The 20,835-nt window shown below is 45.2% G+C and overlaps 1 protein-coding gene across 2 annotated transcripts; it reads left to right on the top strand.

The window, feature by feature from the left end:
- The first annotated feature begins 1,974 nt into the window (after positions 1–1,974).
- Positions 1,975–20,587, top strand: PLA1A (phospholipase A1 member A). 2 transcript variants are annotated; one of them, XM_074927784.1, is made up of 11 exons: positions 1,975–2,114; positions 3,933–4,134; positions 5,946–6,123; positions 7,628–7,736; positions 11,142–11,243; positions 12,118–12,207; positions 13,080–13,247; positions 14,277–14,366; positions 14,827–14,935; positions 18,389–18,553; positions 19,869–20,587. In XM_074927784.1, exons 1-11 carry the CDS (start codon positions 2,042–2,044, stop codon positions 19,951–19,953), a joined length of 1,371 nt encoding a protein of 456 aa, XP_074783885.1. In that variant the 5' UTR covers positions 1,975–2,041; the 3' UTR covers positions 19,954–20,587. The 2 variants fall into 2 exon arrangements, with proteins under 2 accessions (XP_074783885.1, XP_074783895.1); XM_074927794.1 differs by lacking the exons at positions 13,080–13,247; positions 14,277–14,366.
- The last annotated feature ends 248 nt before the right edge of the window (positions 20,588–20,835 follow it).

Here is a 20,835-nt window from a genome sequence, read left to right as displayed (position 1 = left end):
AATCTGAGACTACAGGAAAAAAACCTGCATAGAAAACAGAGTTTTCAATTTCATTAAGACTTTTTTTTTTTTTTTTAATCATACCAGGATGTTGTTTAACAACTCTGCAAATACACACAGCAGTGTAAAACTAAATCACATCTGCATATCTTGGCTGCAGGTTTGTTTTACTCTAAGGCTGTAATATCAGTGCCTGCCTTATATTATGTGGCATTTCAAAATTCCTGTAGAACCTGGCAAAGAGTAACAGTTGCATCCTGTTACAAAGAGTAGTGCTTATTACCATAATTTTAAATAAAAAATGGGAAGAAATGTTTGCTTGTTTTCTTTAGGTTCTCCAATTTGTTACACTCTAAGAACCTTGTCATTTCCACAATTACACTGTTGCTCTGGAGGACCCTATGGAAATGTCATTGCCTATTGGTATGATTTCACAAGTTTATTTCCCTTTCTTGATTGAGAGATTATCCAGATTCATGGAATTTGTGGGTGTAATGCAGAAGTGGGACCATTGCAATCTACGGGCTTTTGCCTTACAATCTGTGAATCAGTGTGAATCTAGTGGTAGGGTTGGAAGGATGAAGAGTGGGCTGGAAGCTAGGAGTTGGCTATTCATAGTGCAGCTTTCGATCTTGGAAAATTGATTGAGTTAACAAACTCAATCTCATATTTGAAGAGACACCTACTTCTCCGACAATGAGCCAGCTTGATTGTGGGGCCAAGTTATTTCAGGATCAGAATGTATCTGTATATGTGTCTCTGGGAGGATGCAGATGGGGCAGGGCTTCAGTGGCCCTCCAGGCCAGGCAGATGACGCTGCCTAACTTCCCTGTGAGAACTGGAGAAATTTCTCTCAGGAGTGACTTGGAAATAAAAAAGATCTGCCTAAAACAGCCCCAAAGCCTTTGACTGGAGCAAACGTGTAAGGAAATGACTACTATTGCCAATAAGCGTAAAGGAAAATACTGTCTGATGCTTTTGGAAAGGTCATTCGTCATCCTTCTGATCAGACTGGAGCAATTTCTTCATTTTGTGAAGAAAAAAAAATAAATAAAGCAGCTGTAGAATAGTGCCTGAACAGGGAATGCTCCTTTGCTTGTTACCCTTCTTGCCATTTTACACAGTCAAGGGCAAAGCTGCCTTTTTCTTCTGCAAGAAGGACCAACACACAGCAATGAGACTTAGAAAAGAGGTATACCCTTACCTGAAAGTCTAATGCAGCCAAGGAGATTGTACAACCACCTCATGAATGTCGTGTGATGGACTCCTGGTTACACATTTGGTTGTGTGCTTATGTTTTTCTCCACCTGTTTACACCAAAGCAGTAAAACTTTTTATTCAAAGATCTGTTTGAAGTATTTGCATGCTTACAATGCTGGTGCATTTCTGAGATCATCTGTTTATTTCCTGTAGTAGCTGAAATGCAGTCTCCAAAGGAGGAGTGTCCTCACCCAAAGACATTTACAGTCTGAGCTTATTTTGGTGATATGGCCACCAGTTACATTTTAGCCTGTCTTTCCCCTCCCTTTTCAGAAGTAATCCATTGCTTTTCTTTCTTTTGGCAGTTAAGCAATTCTGACCAAAAGTAGAAACATAGGAAAGAGACAGCAATGCAATAGGAAAATACACAAATGCGAGGCTGGTATCAGTCTTCCTGGCATGGACTTACTGCAAAGCCCTGTGACGAATCAGCCTCCTGACTCCTTAGTCAGAGTTTGGCAGACAGCTCTAGGTAGCAAGGATAACGTGCTGTAACTCTGTCGCTTGCCGGGACTGCTTTCATTAGCTGATTTCTGAAGTGAGAAGTGTCCCTTGAGCAAATGGAGGCAGGGAGGAAAGGGATAGTCATAATCTTTTTTTAACCAAAGAGTCACTGAAGCCCCCTGCTGACACAGCCTTTGGCTAATGGTCAAATAAGAGCAGAGGTAACCGCCCCTGCACTTTTTTTCCCAAAAGAGCACAGTTTAGTTGATCGTTAACAGAGTCAAGCTGATCAAGCAACCCACCACGGGCTGGTTTTCCCTGTACAAGACAGGGAAAGATGGTTGAGAATATGGAGAGAAAGCCGCTCATTGTTCTCGCTGTCCTCTTGCTGCTCAGCTCAGCGCAAGCAGGTAAGAAAAAATTAGTGCTTGGCAAGGGATTGAAGGTTTTACATGGAAGGATCTGAATTCAATTCTCCCTAAACAACCTGTGTGTCAAGAGGTCCTTGCTATAACCTAGTTAGGTGCCAGGAGAAAGGGTAGTGCAAGAATGGCCTTTTCCCATGCTTTGATTCAATCGGTCTCAGTGATTTAATTCCACTGACCTGATTTAAAAGAACAATCCAGGTTTATGCTGAAGTGTAAGGAAGAAGAAAAGGGACCACTTGCCCTCTGGCACTGGCATCTCCTGCTATGAAAGCTCAGTAACTGTAATCTGCAGTAGCTGAGAGAAAATAAACAGACGCCACAATTCCATTTCTTTCTTAATTATACTGTCAATGAAACTGCTTTTGTGGTCATCACTACAGTCCCACACCACCTGCAGCTTCACAGCAGTGCACCTCCTGCACTACCTTTACTGACAATCCCCCTTGTCTTACACCTTTTCTGACATGCACTGCACTTACACAGAACCTGCCCGTGCAGGTTAAACTGGCTCATGAACTGTGTTTTTTCCAAATTAATTCTAGAGAACATCCCTTTCTCTCTTGCTTTCAGTACACAGGAAGATCAAAATAAACAACAGTAAGGGATAGCCACGTCTCGCAAGGGGGAATCTGAACGTTCAATCTCATTCCTTTGTGCTGACCCTCATGCCATGTTCTGCCTAGCTAATGTAAAGTATCTTCTATGGGAACAGTCGGCAGTTAGGAAGCTGGTTGTTTGATTTTTTTTTTTTTTAATTTCTTTATTTCTATTATATTGTATGTGCAGATTCAAGGCTGTTTCACTTCCTCCAGTCCAGAAAAGGGGAGGTGCATGCAACTATGACAATTCATAAAGCAAGACTTTATAGGTCAGAAGGGATCATTTAATCAATTATTTGTCTTCCTGTTCATTGCAGGTCAATAAACTTCACCCCATTAGTCCTTCCGTAAATCCAACATCTTACCTTCCATAAGCCTTCTAAAACAACAGCCAGTTCTTTGAAATGACAAAAGATGGAGAATTCAGCTCTTCTGTGGGCAACCTAGCTATACATACTGCTAGCCACACATACTGCTAAATGCCTATGCTTACTTTCTAGCCTAAATTTGCTCAGTTGCTTACTAGCTACAGGTTTGAGATTTTTTTTTTTCTGTCTAGATCAAAGTGCCTTTCAGTAGCTGCCTTTTCCTTCCCATAAAGCATTTTCATCCAGTAAATGGATCAATGAGGAAATTATCACTGACGCATTTTGTCATAAACATTCTCATATTGTCATCAGCATTCTCATATTTATTTCTGGATTTTTGATACAATTGTCAATTAGACTTGTACCTTCTACTAAGCCTGCCAGAATTTGAATAGAAATATCCCCATTCAGTGGTGACTACCTGTTAGCAACCATTTTTTTTAAGATCTAATAACCAGCTCATAAATGTACTTAGTAGCTGGCATATGTGGCTCATTTGGAAAAAAACCCAAACAACAGAATGTCATTCACAGCTCAGTAAAACAAATTTCAGAAATTAAAGCTACCATGACATCCACAGTTGTCTTCCCCAGCCAGTTCTGGAATTCCATCAAAGGAGAGAAACACTACTCGATCAGACAGTCTCCATAATAGGCTAATTTTAATTTATGCTCTATCCTTTTAATCTTTGTCAATAGAAGCAAGATTGCTGCCTTCATCTTCCTAATGAATTTGAATGAGGTTTGGTTTGTTGTTTTTTTTGGTGGGTTTTTTTTTTTTTTTCATGGCACAGATGTAAACTAAACTATGCTATTCACTCCCTCTTGTTGCAGGGAATAGAGACAGACTCCCAGGGCATCACTGCACTGACTTCCAGACAGCAAATTTCCTACGGGGCAGTAAACTTAAGGTCCAGTTTCTTCTGTTCACCTCCTCAAGCCCCAGCTGTGGGAAGCTGATTTTAGCTGATGATGGCATCAAGAATGGGAGCTTCAACAGCAGCCTGGAAACCAAGATCATAATCCATGGCTTCAGGTGAGAGAAAGAAGAACACTGTGACTAAGTTTTTAGTGGTAAATTAAACACTGCTGGAGCACTCCCAAGCACTGTGTGGGGCTGCTACAGAAATCTCCTGCTCCTGTGACCTTAGTCTCACCAGCAGAGTGGCTGTATGCAAAACACCTGTTAAGGTCAGAGTCTGGAGTGCTCAGCCCCGAACTGGACCTGGGTGTTGTCTGGGAAGCTGTTGGTAGGCCAGGGCCAGAGGCAGGGATTTTAAAGATCATCCAGTTCCACTCCCCCTGCCATGGGCAGGGACAACTTCCACTAGCCCAGGTTGCCCAAAGCCGTGTCCAACCTGGCCTTGATCTCTGCCAGGGAGGGGGCAGCCACAGCCTCTCTGGGCAACCTGTTCCAGTGCCTCACCACCTTCACAGGAAAGAATTTCTTCCTCATATTTAATCTAAACCTACACTCTTTCAGTTTAAAACCACTACCACTCATCCTATCCCTACACCCCCTGATAAAGAGTCCCTTCTCACCTTTCCTGTGGCCCCTTTAAGTACTGGGAGACCTCTCTAAGGTCTTCCCCCAGCCTTCTTTTCTCCAGGCTGAACACCCCCCAACTCTCTCGGCCTGTCCTCACAGGGGAGGTGCTCCAGCCCCTGATCATCTTCATGGCCTCCTCTGAACGTGCTCAAGCAGGTCTGTGTTCTTCTCCTGTGGGTGCCCCCAGAGCTGGACACAGCACTGCAGGGGGGGCGGGGTCTCACGAGAGCAGAGTAGAGGGGGAGAATCCCCTCCCTCAACCTGCTGCCCACACTTCTCTGGATGCAGTCCAGGATACAGTTGGTTTTCTGGGCTGTGATTGCACTCTGATGACTCAGAGAATTAAAATATTTTTTTCTTTCTCATGCTCTCTCACTCTCTTCCTTGTTCTCTCACTCCTCCTTTACCTCTCTCTTTCCTTTTCTTTCTTTCTGTCAACCTTTTTATTTAAGAAGTCTTTTCTTCAAGATTCTTGTCCCTTTAAATTGTTTTCTTGGAGCTCATGTCCTAATTTATCAACAGCTTGGATCAGTCAGCCATTTAGAAGCCCTGCCAGAGACATTATACTTCTATTCTTGAAACTGTAGGAATTTGAGCTGGGTTTTTTAAGCTGTCACCATTTTGCAAGCTTATTTTACTGTGTCATTTTTCAGCCAGGTGTGACCATATAACACTGTTTGTTTTGATGTGCAAAAGTCTGAATAGAGAGTGCCTAGAAGACCAGGATGAAACCACAAAAGATGTTGCAGGGTCTTTTCAGAAAACCAGTTGTTGCCCTCATGTGACACAGCACACCCATCACCAGGTGGTATCAGGGAAAGTGGGTAGAACATAGCATCTCAGTTTTCCTTGAATTCTTGAGTATAGATTTTTTTTTTCAGTTGTCTACAGATGAGGAAATGTAGCAGTGAAAGACTAGGTGATTTGACCAAGGACTTCCTGCCAGTTGGTAGCAGAGCGGGATCCAGGCATTCCTGGTCAGCTATCTTACTCCAGGTGGGCTCTGTGGTGGCTACCTGAAGCACCACAGCAAGACTGAGACCTCAGCCTGAGCCCTGCAAATGTTATCTCATTCATTAAAATAGCTGGTTCCCTTCTGAATCAGACAATTCTGAAAAGTGTTATTACACCACTGCAAAGAAATGCCAGATGTGGGTGTTTAGCACCAGAAAAAACTTTCACCAACTGTCTGAGAGCCTCCTCTGATACACGTGAAACTCCAGCACCAGTGAACAACATGCTGGCACATGCCCTGCTTTGGAAGACACCTAACATACTTGTTTCTGATGTCTCCACAGGGCTTTGGGTACCAAACCTTCATGGATTGAAGGGCTTGTCCATGCCATACTGCACAAAAGCCAGGTGAACGTGATCGCAGTGGACTGGGTTTATGGGTCTACAGGAGCCTATCCCTCTGCAGTGGAAAATGTCACACAGCTGGCCCTCGCCATCTCACAATTCATCAGCAAGCTCCTGGTAAGTGGTGGGGAACATGGCCGGAGTACACCATTTGTGCAAACAATCCAGAGAACTGCTCCCAGACTGCTGTCTCCAGGAGCTGGACAAGCGGGGTCTTTATTCCAGAGTGAATGTTGTGTAGCACTGAAGAGATTTCTTCTTTCCCCTCTCTCTTAGTCCAGACTTGAGCATGCCACTGTTTTTCTTCTTTCTCTTGAGTTTTGAATTTTTTTGGAAAAAATCCCAGTTGTCAACTGCCTCTCCAGCCCGGGACAACCCTTAAGGGTGGCTTGGGTTTTCTTAGGTCCGTGCTTCACTGGACAGTTGTCTTCTTCTGCCCAGAAATTTTGTTCAGGGACCCGGAGGGGGTGAGATTTGAGGCTATTTTATATTTGCTCTGGGCTTCAGATATACTTCCCAGTAGCTGGAAATCCCCAGATGTGTCCCAGTTCATTCATGCACAGCACAGCTGAACAACACTTATGCGGTGAGGATGATACATGGTATCTACATGGTAGTTAACCAGCTACGTGTAAACTCTCTGTGTAATGTTTGCATTGCAGACCCAGGCTGCAGGGCATAGGTGCTCTTGGGTACGCACCACATAGTGTGCAGTCACACATATTCTATCCAGAAATATGGCAACCCTTGGAATGCTGTGTCATTAGATGGAGAGGGATGGGGGCTGCAGTCGAGGGGGAGAGGACTGTCACCCCTCATTACTGATGACACAGTGAACAAATGACTGAGATGGACAGTGTTTCCACCACTCATTTTGTGTCTGTGCTGAGCTCTGGTCCAGCTACTTAAGGACTTTTTCTATCCAGCCTCTCCTGCAATACTACACCACAGAAGATTATATTATCTTCTCATAAGCCTTAATACAGCTCCAGGATATGGCCTCATACATTTAAAAGTCAGAATTTTTCATCTTGCCCCCATGCTCTCATGCAGCACATTGTCTCCCGTTGTATGGTACTGCATCACACAGACCAGCCCGCAGGCAGCTGAATTCCCGTGGATGGGGGCATCTCACATCAGGTTTACCTGTTTGGGCTTTACCTGGCAGTTCAGCCCATAGATAACTCCCTAATCCCTGAAAATATAATCTTAAAATACTAATCAGGATGTTGGTACAATGGTGGTATGAAAGTGAAAAAAAAATTTTCCTCTGCTTTACTGACAAAACTATTCTTCACATGGTGAACATGGGTCACTCAGCTTGAGAGAGGGAAATTCAGTCTGAAGCAAGCCGTGGAAAGAGAAGCTACAGGCTGTGTAGTTATGAACAGGAACATCTGATTGACCTGGTTAGGGTTGGGTTTGCATCTGTGGACCTGAAGAAAGACTCTGAAAAACAGAAAGGGCAATACCCATCATTCCCACATCTATTTGGTTATCTGTCATACACCTCAAAATCAGTCCTATATTAGAAGAGTTATAGAGTTGCTGTGTGGGCTGAGACAGGGTATTTCACCTTTCTGCTGCAGAAACATTAATTTGTATTATCATCAATCTGCAGGCCCTGGGAGTCTCAGGGACATCCATCCACATCATTGGGGTGAGCCTCGGTGCACACGTCGGGGGCCTGGTGGGGCACTTCCATGGCGGTCAGCTGGGACGGATAACAGGTATCATAAAATGGAGTCTTGGGTCCTCACCTGCCCTTCAAGGGAGAGAAGGGAAGAGCAAGAAAGGGAAGTAATCCAAAGTGCTCTTTTAATTGCGCAAGGGCTCATTATATTCAAGTTTACAGGCTGCTTCTTAGCTTCAGGAGAGCCTGAGAATGCTTTTCTAGCCATCAGCCACTCCCACAATGCCAAAAGAATGCATGTATTTGCAAAAGGGTCCTTCTGCTTCTACTCCACTCTTCAAATTGCTGCCAGTTTAAAAGAATACGAAGCCTTGTGTCTAATGAAAGCCCACAATACCCGTGTGCTTTGCTTCCACTTTATAGCATGTATACCTCTGTAGCTCTTAAAATGAAAGCCCACAATGCATGTCATTGTGGGGGAGCAACAAGTGTGAGCTGCTCTGTGGGAAAATGTGAGCTGAGAGCCAAGGGGACAGCAAGGTAGGCAGGGACAGTGGCCTCACTGACGAGGGACACAAGACCTACTGTATCAGGGCAAGTAGAGCAGAGCAGGTCCAGTGACAGGAACCAGGTCATCCACAGCCGAGTGATCACCAGGCAAGTCTGTAGTGATGAGACAAGCCCAAAGTTGAGCCAGGAAGTCAAGTCAGCAAGATAAAAGCAGGACCAGCAAGACACATGGCTGGACATGGCATCCCCAGGCAAAGACCAAAGGCAAGAGCCTGAGCCAATGTTGGGAGGCACCAGATGAGGCTTCTTGCTGTTCTCTCCCACAAGTCAGCTGTTTTCACTGTAGACTGGTACAAGGCCACCCAGTTGTACCAAATCAGAGCTGACCTTAAAAACAGAGAGCAGACTCCTGGGTGTGAGGAAGAGGCTGCAGTGGGGAAAATTACAGAGAAAGATAGTTAGAGGCTGATCATAGCGTTTAGAGCTTTTGGGTTCACTCAGGGCCTGTCAGCTTTTCAGTATGGAGCATGAATAGAGTCACAGAATGATTTAGGTAAGAAGGGACCTTTAGTCCACACACACACTCTCAAAGCAAGCTGCCTTCTAAGTGAGATCAGGTTGTTGCAGGTCTGGTCAAGTTCTGGGAATCCCCAGGGATATAGATTCCTTTTGAGAGGAGGGAAAATGCCACCAAGAAGGAGCAGACATAAAGGGTTCAGCAGAGTGATCACAGCTCCCAGCCTGCCTCCGCCCATGCTGGTCTGTCTCACAGAGGTATCCTTAAGGAGGGTCTCACTGTGCACTCAGACGGGCAGTTCAGAGAAATGTTGGTTCAGCTTTCACATGTCACAGCTACCCACACTGCATGACATAGAGGCATTTCTTAACAGGAGCTGAGTTTAATGCCAGGCCTTTTTTTAAGCTGTGAATCAAAATTTACATTAGGAGGGTCTTAGAGTAACCGCTCTCCTGCACCAGGATTTTTTGAGCAGCAACATCTTCAAATGAGCAGAAGCAGACATTTTCCCAGAAAACCATGGTAAGTAACTTCAGAGTCAGAGACTTTTCCCCTTTATGTTGTCCACAGGTAATAAAAACTCTGTAGGTTTCTTTATTCCATTATTTTTTAACTCTGCTAGAAGACAACCCTTTTTCTACGCTCTTGATTGTCCTATGATTTCATAGGCACACTGGGCATTGCAAGCTCCAGTTGAGATTTAGGAGACTGAAGATAGGTGGAATTAGACCCAAGATATGTCTGATCTCATCTCTTGCCTCTTCACACACATGCATACACACAGAGAAGAATGTGATCTCAGAGCCATAGTTTGCTGAAGTGTTTTCAATGACCTAAAAAGAGCTGTGGGGCAAAACCAGAGTGAGTCTTGGAGATCAGAGAACAGACTATTTTTGTGAAGTGAGTTTCTTTGACCCATGCCTGTTCCTGTGGATATTTCCCTGTGCAGGAAAGCAAATGGTACAGGAACTGGAATGAACAGCCCGTATACAAAATTGCTGAAGAGCAATTTGTTTCAATACTTGCAGAGGAAATTTAAAAGGCTGAAGGAATTCAGCTGCATAGCTTCAGTGTATAGTTTTCTTAGCTGCTGAGGATGTACATCTCAACAGAGTTTATGCTGCTTGTACTTCGAGGAGATAAGCATAGAGAATAGTGGATAGAAACGTGCTTGCCACGGAGCTGTGCTATAATTGGCTGCTGCTCCTATTTGGTGTTTCTTCCTTCTCAGGAATATATCAAACAATACTTTTCAGTATCTCTTAAAGCCTTTAACAAAAACTTGATCTGTAGAAGTGGGTGGGGAACCTCTCAGCTTTTTGTGTGTGTCAAGATTAAAAACATGGGAGAAAAAATAAAGCAGTAAATTCTTCTGACCACTTGTCTTATTATTAGCTTTTATTTATAGAAAGAATAGGAAATAATTTTTTTTCCTTGTTTTCCTTTTCCTCCTTCTGTAAAAGTGGGTGGGGAACCTCTCAGCTTTTTTTATGTGTCAAGATTAAAGAACACAGGAGAAAAATTAAAGCAGTACATTCTTCTGACCACTTGTCCCATTATTAGATTTTATTTATAGAAAGAATAGGAATATTTTTTCCTTCTCCTTTTCCTCCTTCTCTCCCCCCTCACAAATGCAGCCACATTAGTTTGTATATTGTTGATATTGCCTTCTCCATATGTCAGAATTAATGTGACTGAGTCCAAGGCAGTGAAACTGGCCAGCTCTGAGGCTAAGTGGCATGTCAAGCAGAGCTGCTTCTTAAAATATTGTTGTTGCTTGAGGAGTGAAAAACATCTTGTGAGATTACTTTTCCATGAAAACTGAACAGGATAAACCTCAGCCAGAACAACAACTACAGAAAATTGTCTTTAATCTGTTCCTTGTTACTGCCACGGATAATTTTCTGTATTTCTTTGACTACCTAGAGGGAGCAAGATTTAGGCAAAAATGTAGATGGCTGCTTAAGGACTCAATTTTATTTGTGGGGAGAGGGTTCAGAAGCCTCCTTGTTTTAAGGATGTTTGATGGTATCAAACCTTTGTAATGCTTGGACTGGCTAATGCCTGAGATGCTGAATCACCCAAGTGATGATCTTCAGTGACATTTCTCAGACTGTAGTGCTAACACAGGCAACAGTACAATTAGGGAAGGCGTTATGAGTTTGATTCTCTTTCACTGAAAATCCAAAAGACGCTGCACCCACCTTGTCAGACCTATTTGAAGCTCAGTCATGGCTTTACAGCCTAGAAACTTGAGGTACAAAACTGCTAAAGGAACAGTGGAGAACAAGGTAAGGAAGATATGGTGGAAGTGAGCAAGGGCAGAAACCATTCTGGAGCATGGTCAGTGAGACCTGGGAATAATTTATCACTTCTGCCTATCAACATTGTTAAAGTTTTGGATAAAATAACTGGTCTAGAAATAAGAGAGGGGCTGAAGAGCACTTCTTATTAAGGCGTTTGATTTTGTTACAGGCCTGGATCCCGCAGGCCCTAAGTACACCAGAGCCAGCCCTGAGGAACGCCTGGATCCTGGGGATGCCCTCTTTGTGGAAGCCATTCATACCGATGCTGACAGTAAGCTGGCTTCCATCTTCTTCAGCTTGTGCTTCTGTTCCTCCTGCTGTCATTACTGCTAAGGAATGTGTGTAGCTGATTGTGCCTTTTATGCCAGATTACCATGAGTTCCAGTTCACTCTGAGGATGTTTCTCGATTAGCTAGGCTTTAATGATTAATTTATTGGCAGGTATCCATATCCCAGAATACTTCACCACAGCAGGTAGCTAGAGATGAGATACAGGGAAATCTTCCAGCAAATATTGCTTCCTTAACTCTGCTACAGGAGGGTGAGTTTATGTAGAATCAGCTCGGTGTGGCTTTTATAACCTGGAAAGAATTTACATATCTTACATTCCTTTTAACCACTTGACGTAAGAAGGGTGCCACTTGCAAGGGCCTGTGGAAAGTTAAGCGTCAAACCAACAGCTGGTGCAACAGCAGAGTAACTTTTCTAAAGCACTTAGGGTCTAGGTAGGCAGAACATGTGCTAAAGAATAATGTGGTGCCTTTGTGTCACACCTCTTGCCAGGAAATCACAAAAATCTCTAACAATGTATCTCTCAATCGTGCCTCATAACCTCCCATTAAGGTTGTGGTCAGTTTTGTTCTCCTTTATACCAACTCAAGAACCTGAGTCACAGAAGAGGTAATTAAGCCACAGTTCCCAGTCATTATGATAGCGGGGCCTGGAGCACTCCCTGCTCCATGCAGCAAACCTGCATGATGCAGGTGTGTAGGAACAGGAAGTCTGTCCTTGTTGTCTCCAGCACTGGAGCTGGATCCAGCACTACTAATGTTCAACCAATTATTGGGGTCTTTCAAACACCATGTAGGGGAATGCCTATAGAAGAGCCAAGAATAAGAATGAAGTGGCATTTCATCTTCTTTCAGATTTTGGGATCCGAATTCCTGTAGGCCACATCGATTATTTTGTCAATGGAGGCAAAGATCAGCCAGGATGCCCCCGATTCATCTCTGCAGGTGAGAACAATCTGTGGCTAAGAAAAGGGATCTCATGCCTGTGAAAAAGCTGTTTGGCAACCAGGTCCTGCTTCAGTCAGGGCAGACATCAAAATGGAACAACATGTACATGTAAAGACACATGGCAGCAGAGATTCATGGCCCACATCTCCTCTCAGCAGTACAACAAGTAGCTGAAATTAAAATCACATACAGATCAAGTGTCTTGGCAGCACCCCTGTCAAGAGACAAGATTTTGGTGACACTTCTCTATGAGCCAAAACCCTACCATCAGTAGAGTTTGTATCAACAAAGAAAACATTTTTGCTAGAAAGGCTCTTAGGTACTACTAGCAAAAGCTTTTTGTTTCCATGCTGTAAGCTGTGTCTATACTTACATTGTACAATCACTGCCTTTTCCTTCTAGAGACTAGGCCTTTATACAGTAAACAGCGTGGATAAATATTCAAGTATGTTCTGGATGAGGCAGCTGCATTGAGGGTTATGTTACAGGGGACACCTCTGGTACCTCACTTCCCACAGCTGGGGTCCCAGTGCAGGTGGGAGTCACTGCACTGCTGTACCCCCTTGCAGAGAGCCTGGTGCCTTCATCGATGGTACACAGATGGAGACATGGCAGCCCTGTGGTCCCCCCACCTCTGGAGGACTCAGTCTGGGCGATACACTTCTACCTTCCTGCATAACCCCTCTTGCAGGGGGTCTGGGCTTGTAGTCACAGATGCTCTGCAAAGTTTTATTAAGGGTAATGGGATGGCTGTAGAATTATTAACAGTGTTTCTTGATTCTCAGTTCCTGGCAAACATGCAAAAAGTCTGAAGCTGAGGGAAAGGCTGGCTCATGCCTGCTTTTCTCTGCATGCATTTTTTCTTGCAGGCTATAAGTATCTGATCTGTGATCACATGAGGGCAGTACATCTCTATGTCAGTGCCTTGAAACATCCCTGTCTGATCCTGGCGTTCCCCTGTGCAAGTCATCAAGATTTTTTAAACGGTCATTGCCTGGACTGTGTTGACCCCTTCCTGTTCTCCTGTCCTAGAATAGGTACAGTACCAGCACAAGACCTTCCTGGAGCAGATGACAATACATTCCTGATGGGTATGGGTCCAGATATCTCTAAGCAGGATTTGTTTAGGATCTCCTTTGGGATAGTGAGAAGCTGTTCTGTTTTCAGGTTTCTGTAGAGACACTCTAACAGGTCATATGTTGCCCAAGGTAGAGCACCAACATCTTGAACATTTCTGATTTTTAAACATTTCATAGGGCCCACAAATGAGTTGAAAGGGAGTCTCCAGAATCACCTACCTAACAAATGGGCAATTAGCTCAAAAAGTGTCTTGCTTAGAGAAGCAGATGGATATTTTAGCCCAAGCCTGGAGCCCCATTTGTCTACAAACCACTCACTGTTGCTGTGTCACCACCTTCTCATAAATTCCTGCTATGGCCACCCCAGAGATGAACCCCCTGGAATGGGAGAAGGTGGTAGTTGCCTCTTTTAGGCTTTTGAAACTGGGCTATGAGGAGAGGAAGTATCCTCTGGTGCTATTTGCAGTCTGGTACCAGAGGAACATAAGGAGAGGCCTCTTCTGGTATAGGTGCTCTCAGACCAGCCACCCCTTCCCCAAACTCACCAAGCTACATTGACAGTTAGTCACTGGTGCAGGTGCCTCAAGTTATGGTGGTCTTCTCACTTGATCCAGAAATCCAGTTTCCCAGCACCTTGTGTTGCATTGTCATTTACATTTGCACTACATAGTCTTTAGTCCTGCTCGTTTTGCACAGGTGCAACTGATGATACCATTTGTTAGCAGAGGAATGAAACAAAACCAGAGAGGTACTCTGCTGCTGATGGATTACCTGGGGTAGCCAGAGTAGGTTTTCTAGGGGGATGTTAACCTGTCAAACAGACACCACAAACCTGTGCTTCCTCCGATTTGCACTGGTACAAACAAAGGGTCTGACCTCTGAGACAGTGAAGCTGGGCAGGGTGAGAGAAGGTGAACTGGGACCGATTATATTTCTGTTCTGGGTCATTCATGGCTTTCCTTGCACTGGCTTAATTTCCTCCTGCAGGCCTGCTGGAGCAGGCAGGCGTCAACATGAGAAAGCTGCCCAAGGAAGTGAAAGTTTATTTAATGACCAGTCCCTCAGCTCCATTCTGTGGTAAGTAGCAATGAGAAAAAATGAGTCAGAAGGGGGTTGACAAAATGAGGCTGGTTGCCTGGACAGGTCAGGTAGTTACAAACCACCAGCCCCATCCAGATCAGTTCTTGTGGCCCAGATGGTCTGAGACGCACAGCTGAAGAGCAATAACCCTGCTCATCTCCCCTGTAAAGCCCTTACCAATGGGTTTATTATTGTGGGCACAGTCCTGGATTAAGACAGCCCCATGGCTTCAGGACTGAAGTAAAGGGTCATGAAAATGCCTGTGTGTTTACATTGGGCTATGCAGACCTGCCCACTGTGCCTCTCATACCACAGAGACTAGTTTCTTTCTTATGTCTGTTTACTCTGCTTTCTGCTGGTGGGCCCAGGGAATGAGTGCTAGAGGCTTTCTTTTGGCTGGGGCAGGTCCAAATGATAGTCCCTGCCCTCACTCCCATATACTTTGCTTCTTGCTCAGTCCATCACAGCCTGGTTGAGTTCCACTTGAAGAAGAAAAGAAACATAGTCACCAGCATTGAAATCACTTTCTGCAGCAACAGCACCAAGGACACAACGAAGATCACCATGTGAGTGACAGTGCGTGCTTCTGGCCTGTTTTATCCCAGCTCTGTGTGTAAGGTTGTTTATACCAGTTCAGGAAAGGCTCAACAATAGCATATCTCCTTGAGTGCAGGCACTGTGCGATGAACCACAACCTTCCTTCTTGAGTCCCTCTGCATTACACCAAAAATCAGGCATGTGCTACCATTATTTGGTAACCCTGGCTAGGTCCAACTCTTCCCTGAGTGCACAGAGCAGTAGGTATATTCTAGAATCCCCAAATCTGCATAATTTTGTGTTGCTACACTGGTTCCTTTTTTACACCATACCCTTGCCCGGTGCCAATTCAAACCGCAGTCACTGTCAAATAGTTATCAGCTTTACTCTGCCAGAAGGAGATGGCTACAGCAAGGCCCCATCCACCAGAGGTTCCAGACTCGTGAACTTGGTGGCTTAGACATTTCTCTTGATGCCCAATAGGACAGCAGTTGCAAAGAGGAGATGAGTGCATGTCTGCGCAGACAGAAGTGTGTTCGGTGGCTTGTTGCCTCTGCGGTAACGCAGCAAAGTACACAGCCTCACACTGTAGGGAAAAGTCCAGGGGGCCAGGGACCAACACCACATGTGTAGACAGACAGATCTCTCTGAAAAGCACCACCCTTCTCCAAACCATATCTGAACTAAGATAACAGACTCCTGTTCCACAGCCCTTGCCACAGGGGGATCTCTCCACCACAGAGAAGTTCCCCAGAAGTCTTCCTCACTTCTTCCTACTCCTTCCTGCCCACTGTTGTGGGCTGGGAACCGCAATGTAGATGTCAGCTAGCATGCTGCTGGCTTCCTCTGGAAGCAGGAAAACAGTCTGCTAAAGAGCTCCAGCCAGCTCTCCCTGGATTGGAGGGGTTCCGGTCCTGGCACCCACACCATCCTGACTGGTAAGCCAAAACATTGTGACCTGAAGCTAATTGTGTTGCTGGTTCAGTGCGGAGCACCAGGAGGTAGGGGTGAGAACCAGGGAAGGGGAAGTCACGCTCTAGGCTGCTCTCCAGTGTGACATAGTTGCTTGGTCACAGATTTCCAGCCAGGCACTGCAGTTTGGAGTTTGTACTCCAGCCTGGTGGGGTTCAGCCTGCTCAACCCCTCCCCAACTTGGAAACCAAATCTGCCTTTTCCTAAGATGCAGGAAGGAGGGAATAGTAACACCCAGATCAAGTCAGGATCCTTGATCTGCTCAGAAAGACATGCAGCACTTCATTTTGCAGTTGTCTGACACAGGGCTTGTGAGGTGCCCAGCAGGAGGCATGTGAGCACTGGAGAGAAAGGCTTCCTGGGGAAGCAAGACAGGCAGGCAATCCCGAGGCTTTACTGTACCCTCAAGTTTTAATCAGACAGTAGAGTTTTAGCAGGGTAAGATATCCTGAGATATCCTTACCCTGGGAGAACAGCAGCTGTTGTTTCATTTAAATGCCTTCCTAAGAAGCACAAGGCTAAATGGAAAAATTTTCTTACGGCAATAAACCTACAGATTTGAGAGTATAAAATTGAAGATATCCCTTTTAACTCCCACAGTAGGAAAGAAAATTGAAGATATCCCTTTTAATTCCCACAGTAGCAAAGAAACTTCCCCACTCTAGGCAACACTCAGTTCTCCAGTGCAGTCAAGCTCAGAGTGTCCAACAGGCATCTAAACATAGATTCTCACATCACAGTTCAGACACTGATGGATCACAGACTTATTTCAGGTGATCTGACACACGTGTCACCCTGCAGCTCCCCAGAAGTGCAGAGGGACTTGGGAGTGTTCATCCAGTCTCATACCTTTAGCGAGTGACTCATGTGTTTGTGTCTTGCCTCATATTGCCCTTCTCTTCTCCTCTCCCAAACATCAATTCCAATCTCACTCCTTGGGATGACCCACACAGTGATCAGAGTGTCCCAAAAGACATGTCCCCAAGCCCCATGGCTGCTGTGGGGCTGACAGAGTAAGGAGCTTGTTACACAGCACACTTCCCAGCTGCACTGCCACTGCTTACACATCGCATAACATCATCCCCCATATCCAAGAAAACATACTTCTGAAGCCAGCCAAGAGTCCTACATCCATCCAAAGCTTGTAGAGTTGGACCAAACGTCAGTCCCAAGAGTGACTTTCTTTGACCTGCTTAACCTTGGACCTTGTGTTCCTCGGTCCTCGGGCAGGGCTGGATCCTGCCCATGGACAGTATGCAGTAGAGAGATGGCTTCCCCTCTGTTTGTTTTTCATTTGCAATCCATTATTCACCTTTATAACCACAATTCCATTATGCTCACTGGTTTTGGCAGCTTCAAGCCACAGTCAGAAACACATCCAGCATCTACCACTGCAGTCTAAGGGAGGGACTGGATGTACTGGTCTGGGTTGGCCAATCTGGCCTAGGGGGATGCTGAGTGCAGCTGTCAGCCTGCTGCCAGGAGCTACTTCAGTTAGCAGAATTGTAGGCTCTTCCTTCTGTCACCTCTCCCCTTTCCCTACCATCACATTGCTGATCAGGCTGTCGCCCAGGTGCTTCTGAGATTGTGCTGAGTCAGCTACACACATACTCTTCATGAGTACAAGGAAATCGATGATCGCCAGGCTCTTAGAGGTGCCAAGTAGCTCAAGCATAGGAAGGCCCATTGGATGGACTCCACAGGTGGCCCACCTATGTAAATTGGCTGGGCAGCACTCGACCGACTGGGCTCTGATCCCTGGCAGTTTACCAAACCTCTGGAATTTCTCAGTTCATGTTATCTGGGTAAGAGCATAGGGACAGACAAACATTCCTCTATCCAAGCATCCCACCTTCAACACAGTCAAAAGCAAATACCTAGAGAAGAGTATAAAAAAAGGCAGTGTAAGCACTTAGCAATACTTGCCCAAATAGATTCCCAGTGTCTGACTGGGATCTCAGGGACTTTTAGAGACAAAGGTGAAGTCTTTGTCCTTATTAACTTTTGTCTCCCATGAACTTGTCCAGTCTCCCTTCCATGACTTGTACAGTCATGTAAGCTTTCCACAGCAAGGATTTTAACAGCTTAAAAGGAAAGGTGCTCTGTGCAGTGTTCAATCTTTTCTTGATCTTGCCACCTCTTAGCTTTCTTTGATGACCCCTTGTTCGTGTACTGGAAGAAATGGTGAACAACCGATCCCTATCCATGCCATTCGTGATTTCATAGATGCTGAGCTTATCTACCACTTACCTCTCCATACCAATCCTGGCAGTGTTCAATCTATACACAATAGCAAGATTTGTTGTAATTGTGTGATGGAAGGAAGGATATTCATACAGAAATATACCAGTAAGACTCTCATGCAATGCCCTGTTTTGACTCACTCCATTTTGTTATGTGAAGGCTTCACAACACTCCAGGTTGTCGCAGTGTTTCAGCACATCTGCATAGGGCCTGCATCTGCAGGTTGATTGAATGTTCTCCCCCACATCTCTCACCCTGCCTTGCAGACCTAAGCACCAGGAGGTGGGCAAACGGCTGCTGGCCCACAGGGTTCCCCTCTCCCAGATAAACAGCGTGACACTGAGGTACCGCCCCAAGGATCACTTCTGGAGGAAGGATGAATCATCCATTGTTGGCATGTTCTGTGCAGCCCCGCTGCCTCTTGATAGCAAGTAAGTCACAAGAATATCTTACAGGGATCCAGTAAGCCTGTGGATGCAGCCTGTGGTTTGAAAGAACACTTTCTCCTCTTTAGATAAACATGTAAAGAGGTCTCTCCCATCACCTCTATGTCCCTGTGTAAGTTATTTTCTACCTGTGAGAAAGAAAAACTATCAAGGTGGTTCTTTAGGAGTTTTCTACAATACTTCCTCCAGGATAAAAGCATTGTGCCATGGAAAATGGCTGCAACTCACATCACCTTAGAGATGCTTAAGTCGCAAACCATGGCAAAAGCTTGTACTAACTTGAATTTATTCCTTTTGCCCTAGCTTGCTCTCTCCATCTTGCCCCTGTCTACAACGTGCCTCCATCTGCAACATGACAGATAAACATTTTTCAGGATGACACAACAGAGGACTAGTAATCTATTTCTGCATCTTATACTGCACAGGATTATAAAGCACTAAGGCTAAAGACAACCATTTTGGCATTTCTAGGCCAGGCTTTGTAGACTGTACGTCTTCAGCCATAATAACCTTACCCAGAGTAGAAGCAGCCAAGTCCTCCTCATCCTGAGAGAGATAATGGTCTTCTCCATAATCCATAAGTATTCTTGCCAGGAGTTTTGCAGATCTAAGGTTCTTGCAGGCAGGGTAAAATGGCTGGGTCTATACTGACATACTAAACTCTGTCTAAATTGCTTTTGAGCTGGCTCCAGGCTGAAGCAAGCTAGTGGGTACTCCAAAGCAGGGAAAACCAGAAGGCAAACTGGGCTTACATTCAAATTCTGTTCTGATGGGCAGTAAGGAGCACAAGGGCAGTAAAAGTATATCCAGTAGGCCCAGATGGGGGAAGAAAAAAGAGGCATTCCTGTGTAAATACCAGGCACTCCTTTGAGCATAAGGACTATTACTGACTAGCATGTTTTGCAGAGCAAAGCACTCCGAAGTTGGGATGTGGATGTGCACATACATGGCTTTTCATCACTTAGGAATGGGAAAGCATGGCCCATCACCTTAAAGGTGTGCTAACCTGCATCCCTGGAAGCACTGGTCTTGGCTGTGATGGAGGTAGAAAGCTGTAGAGTTGCACAAGTTATCACTAAACTGGGAGCACTCAGAGCAGCAATGGTACTGCTAGGAGAGAGCAGTGGGAAGGTGAAGGACACAACCCCACATCCACCCCTCCAGCCAATTCACCCCTGCCAGGGCACAGCACCCTGTTCGTCATGCCAAGGGTTTGTCCACCAGCATCTCGCTTGCCTCTGTGTTAGAGCAGCATCCACCTCCTAATGCCCAGCCTGACTTTGCTCTGCTCTTCCCACAGCAGGACGATGTCGTGCCTGCCCTGGAACCTCACCCTCCCTGGCAACACAGACATCTCCTATGAGCTGCCCGCCGCTTGTGCCTAGCACTGCCTTTGGAGCACATAGGCATGCCCAAATCCAGAAAGGAGCCTTAAACTTATTCCTGCTCTCTGCTCACAGATGATAATTTCACCATAAAACTGGATGGGTTGTTTACTTCCTGCATTAGGGACAGGATGTCAAGGAAAAGAAGTGTGCGGCAGATCGATGAGTACCAGGTTGACTGGTTACATCAAGACGTCTCAGTTAAAAGACTGGATTGGGACTTTTATCTCACGGGTTCTGTACCCAGCTCCGAGACAGGCAAGTAATTTAATCTCAAGAAGACTTGGATGTTTATGAAAGAAGGAAGAGATAATATCACTCTTCCTACAAGCAGCAGTATTGGGACAATTAATTTGTGTTTTATATTAAAGTATCTTTAGATCTTTATGTGAAAGGTAAGAGGTATTATTTTTCCTCAGCAAGGGGATATGGTGTGGTTCAGGTTTGGCACAGGAAGGGATCATTCTTAGCCAGCGCTCCCATGGCAAACTCACTAGTCCCATCGACAAGACATTTTCAGAGTGAGACCCTACTGATTTCATGTTAGCACTCCTGCTGAGTAATCAGAATGGATCTCCTTCCCTGATAGTCCTGGAGCAGGTCTTCCAGCTGTTGGCTTGTTCTCTCTGAAGCTCACATACGAAGCAAAACAGACACCAGGAGCTCGGCACTGCTCTTGTGTCCAAATTTGCACGGCTTTGACCAACTGCACAGAACAGAAGGTAGTAAGAGGAGGACAGAGTGTTGTAGCTACAGGGCCACCTAACACAAATTAGTCCCAGGAACTCAGCACAGCTTTTCAGACCTGAAAAAGTAGCTGAGGTCTGGAAAGAATAGGTGTAAGATTACAATATGAGGTGCACATACATAGAATCAGGCCTC

The sequence above is a fragment of the Athene noctua genome, chromosome 1 (assembly GCF_965140245.1).
Source record: "Athene noctua chromosome 1, bAthNoc1.hap1.1, whole genome shotgun sequence".
Lineage (NCBI taxonomy): Eukaryota > Metazoa > Chordata > Aves > Strigiformes > Strigidae > Athene > Athene noctua.
The sequence above is the reverse complement of the archived record's forward strand: the minus strand, read 5'-3'. Positions and strand labels throughout refer to the sequence as shown.

Bases quoted from the DNA above. Each gene is read 5' to 3' on its own strand.
- PLA1A (XM_074927784.1), top strand. From the start codon at position 2,042: ATGGTTGAGAATATGGAGAGAAAGCCGCTCATTGTTCTCGCTGTCCTC. The intron at 2,115-3,932 runs GTAAGAAAAAAT...CTCTTGTTGCAG, and splicing joins GCTCAGCTCAGCGCAAGCAG to GGAATAGAGACAGACTCCCA. The intron at 14,936-18,388 runs GTGAGTGACAGT...CCTGCCTTGCAG, and splicing joins GACACAACGAAGATCACCAT to ACCTAAGCACCAGGAGGTGG.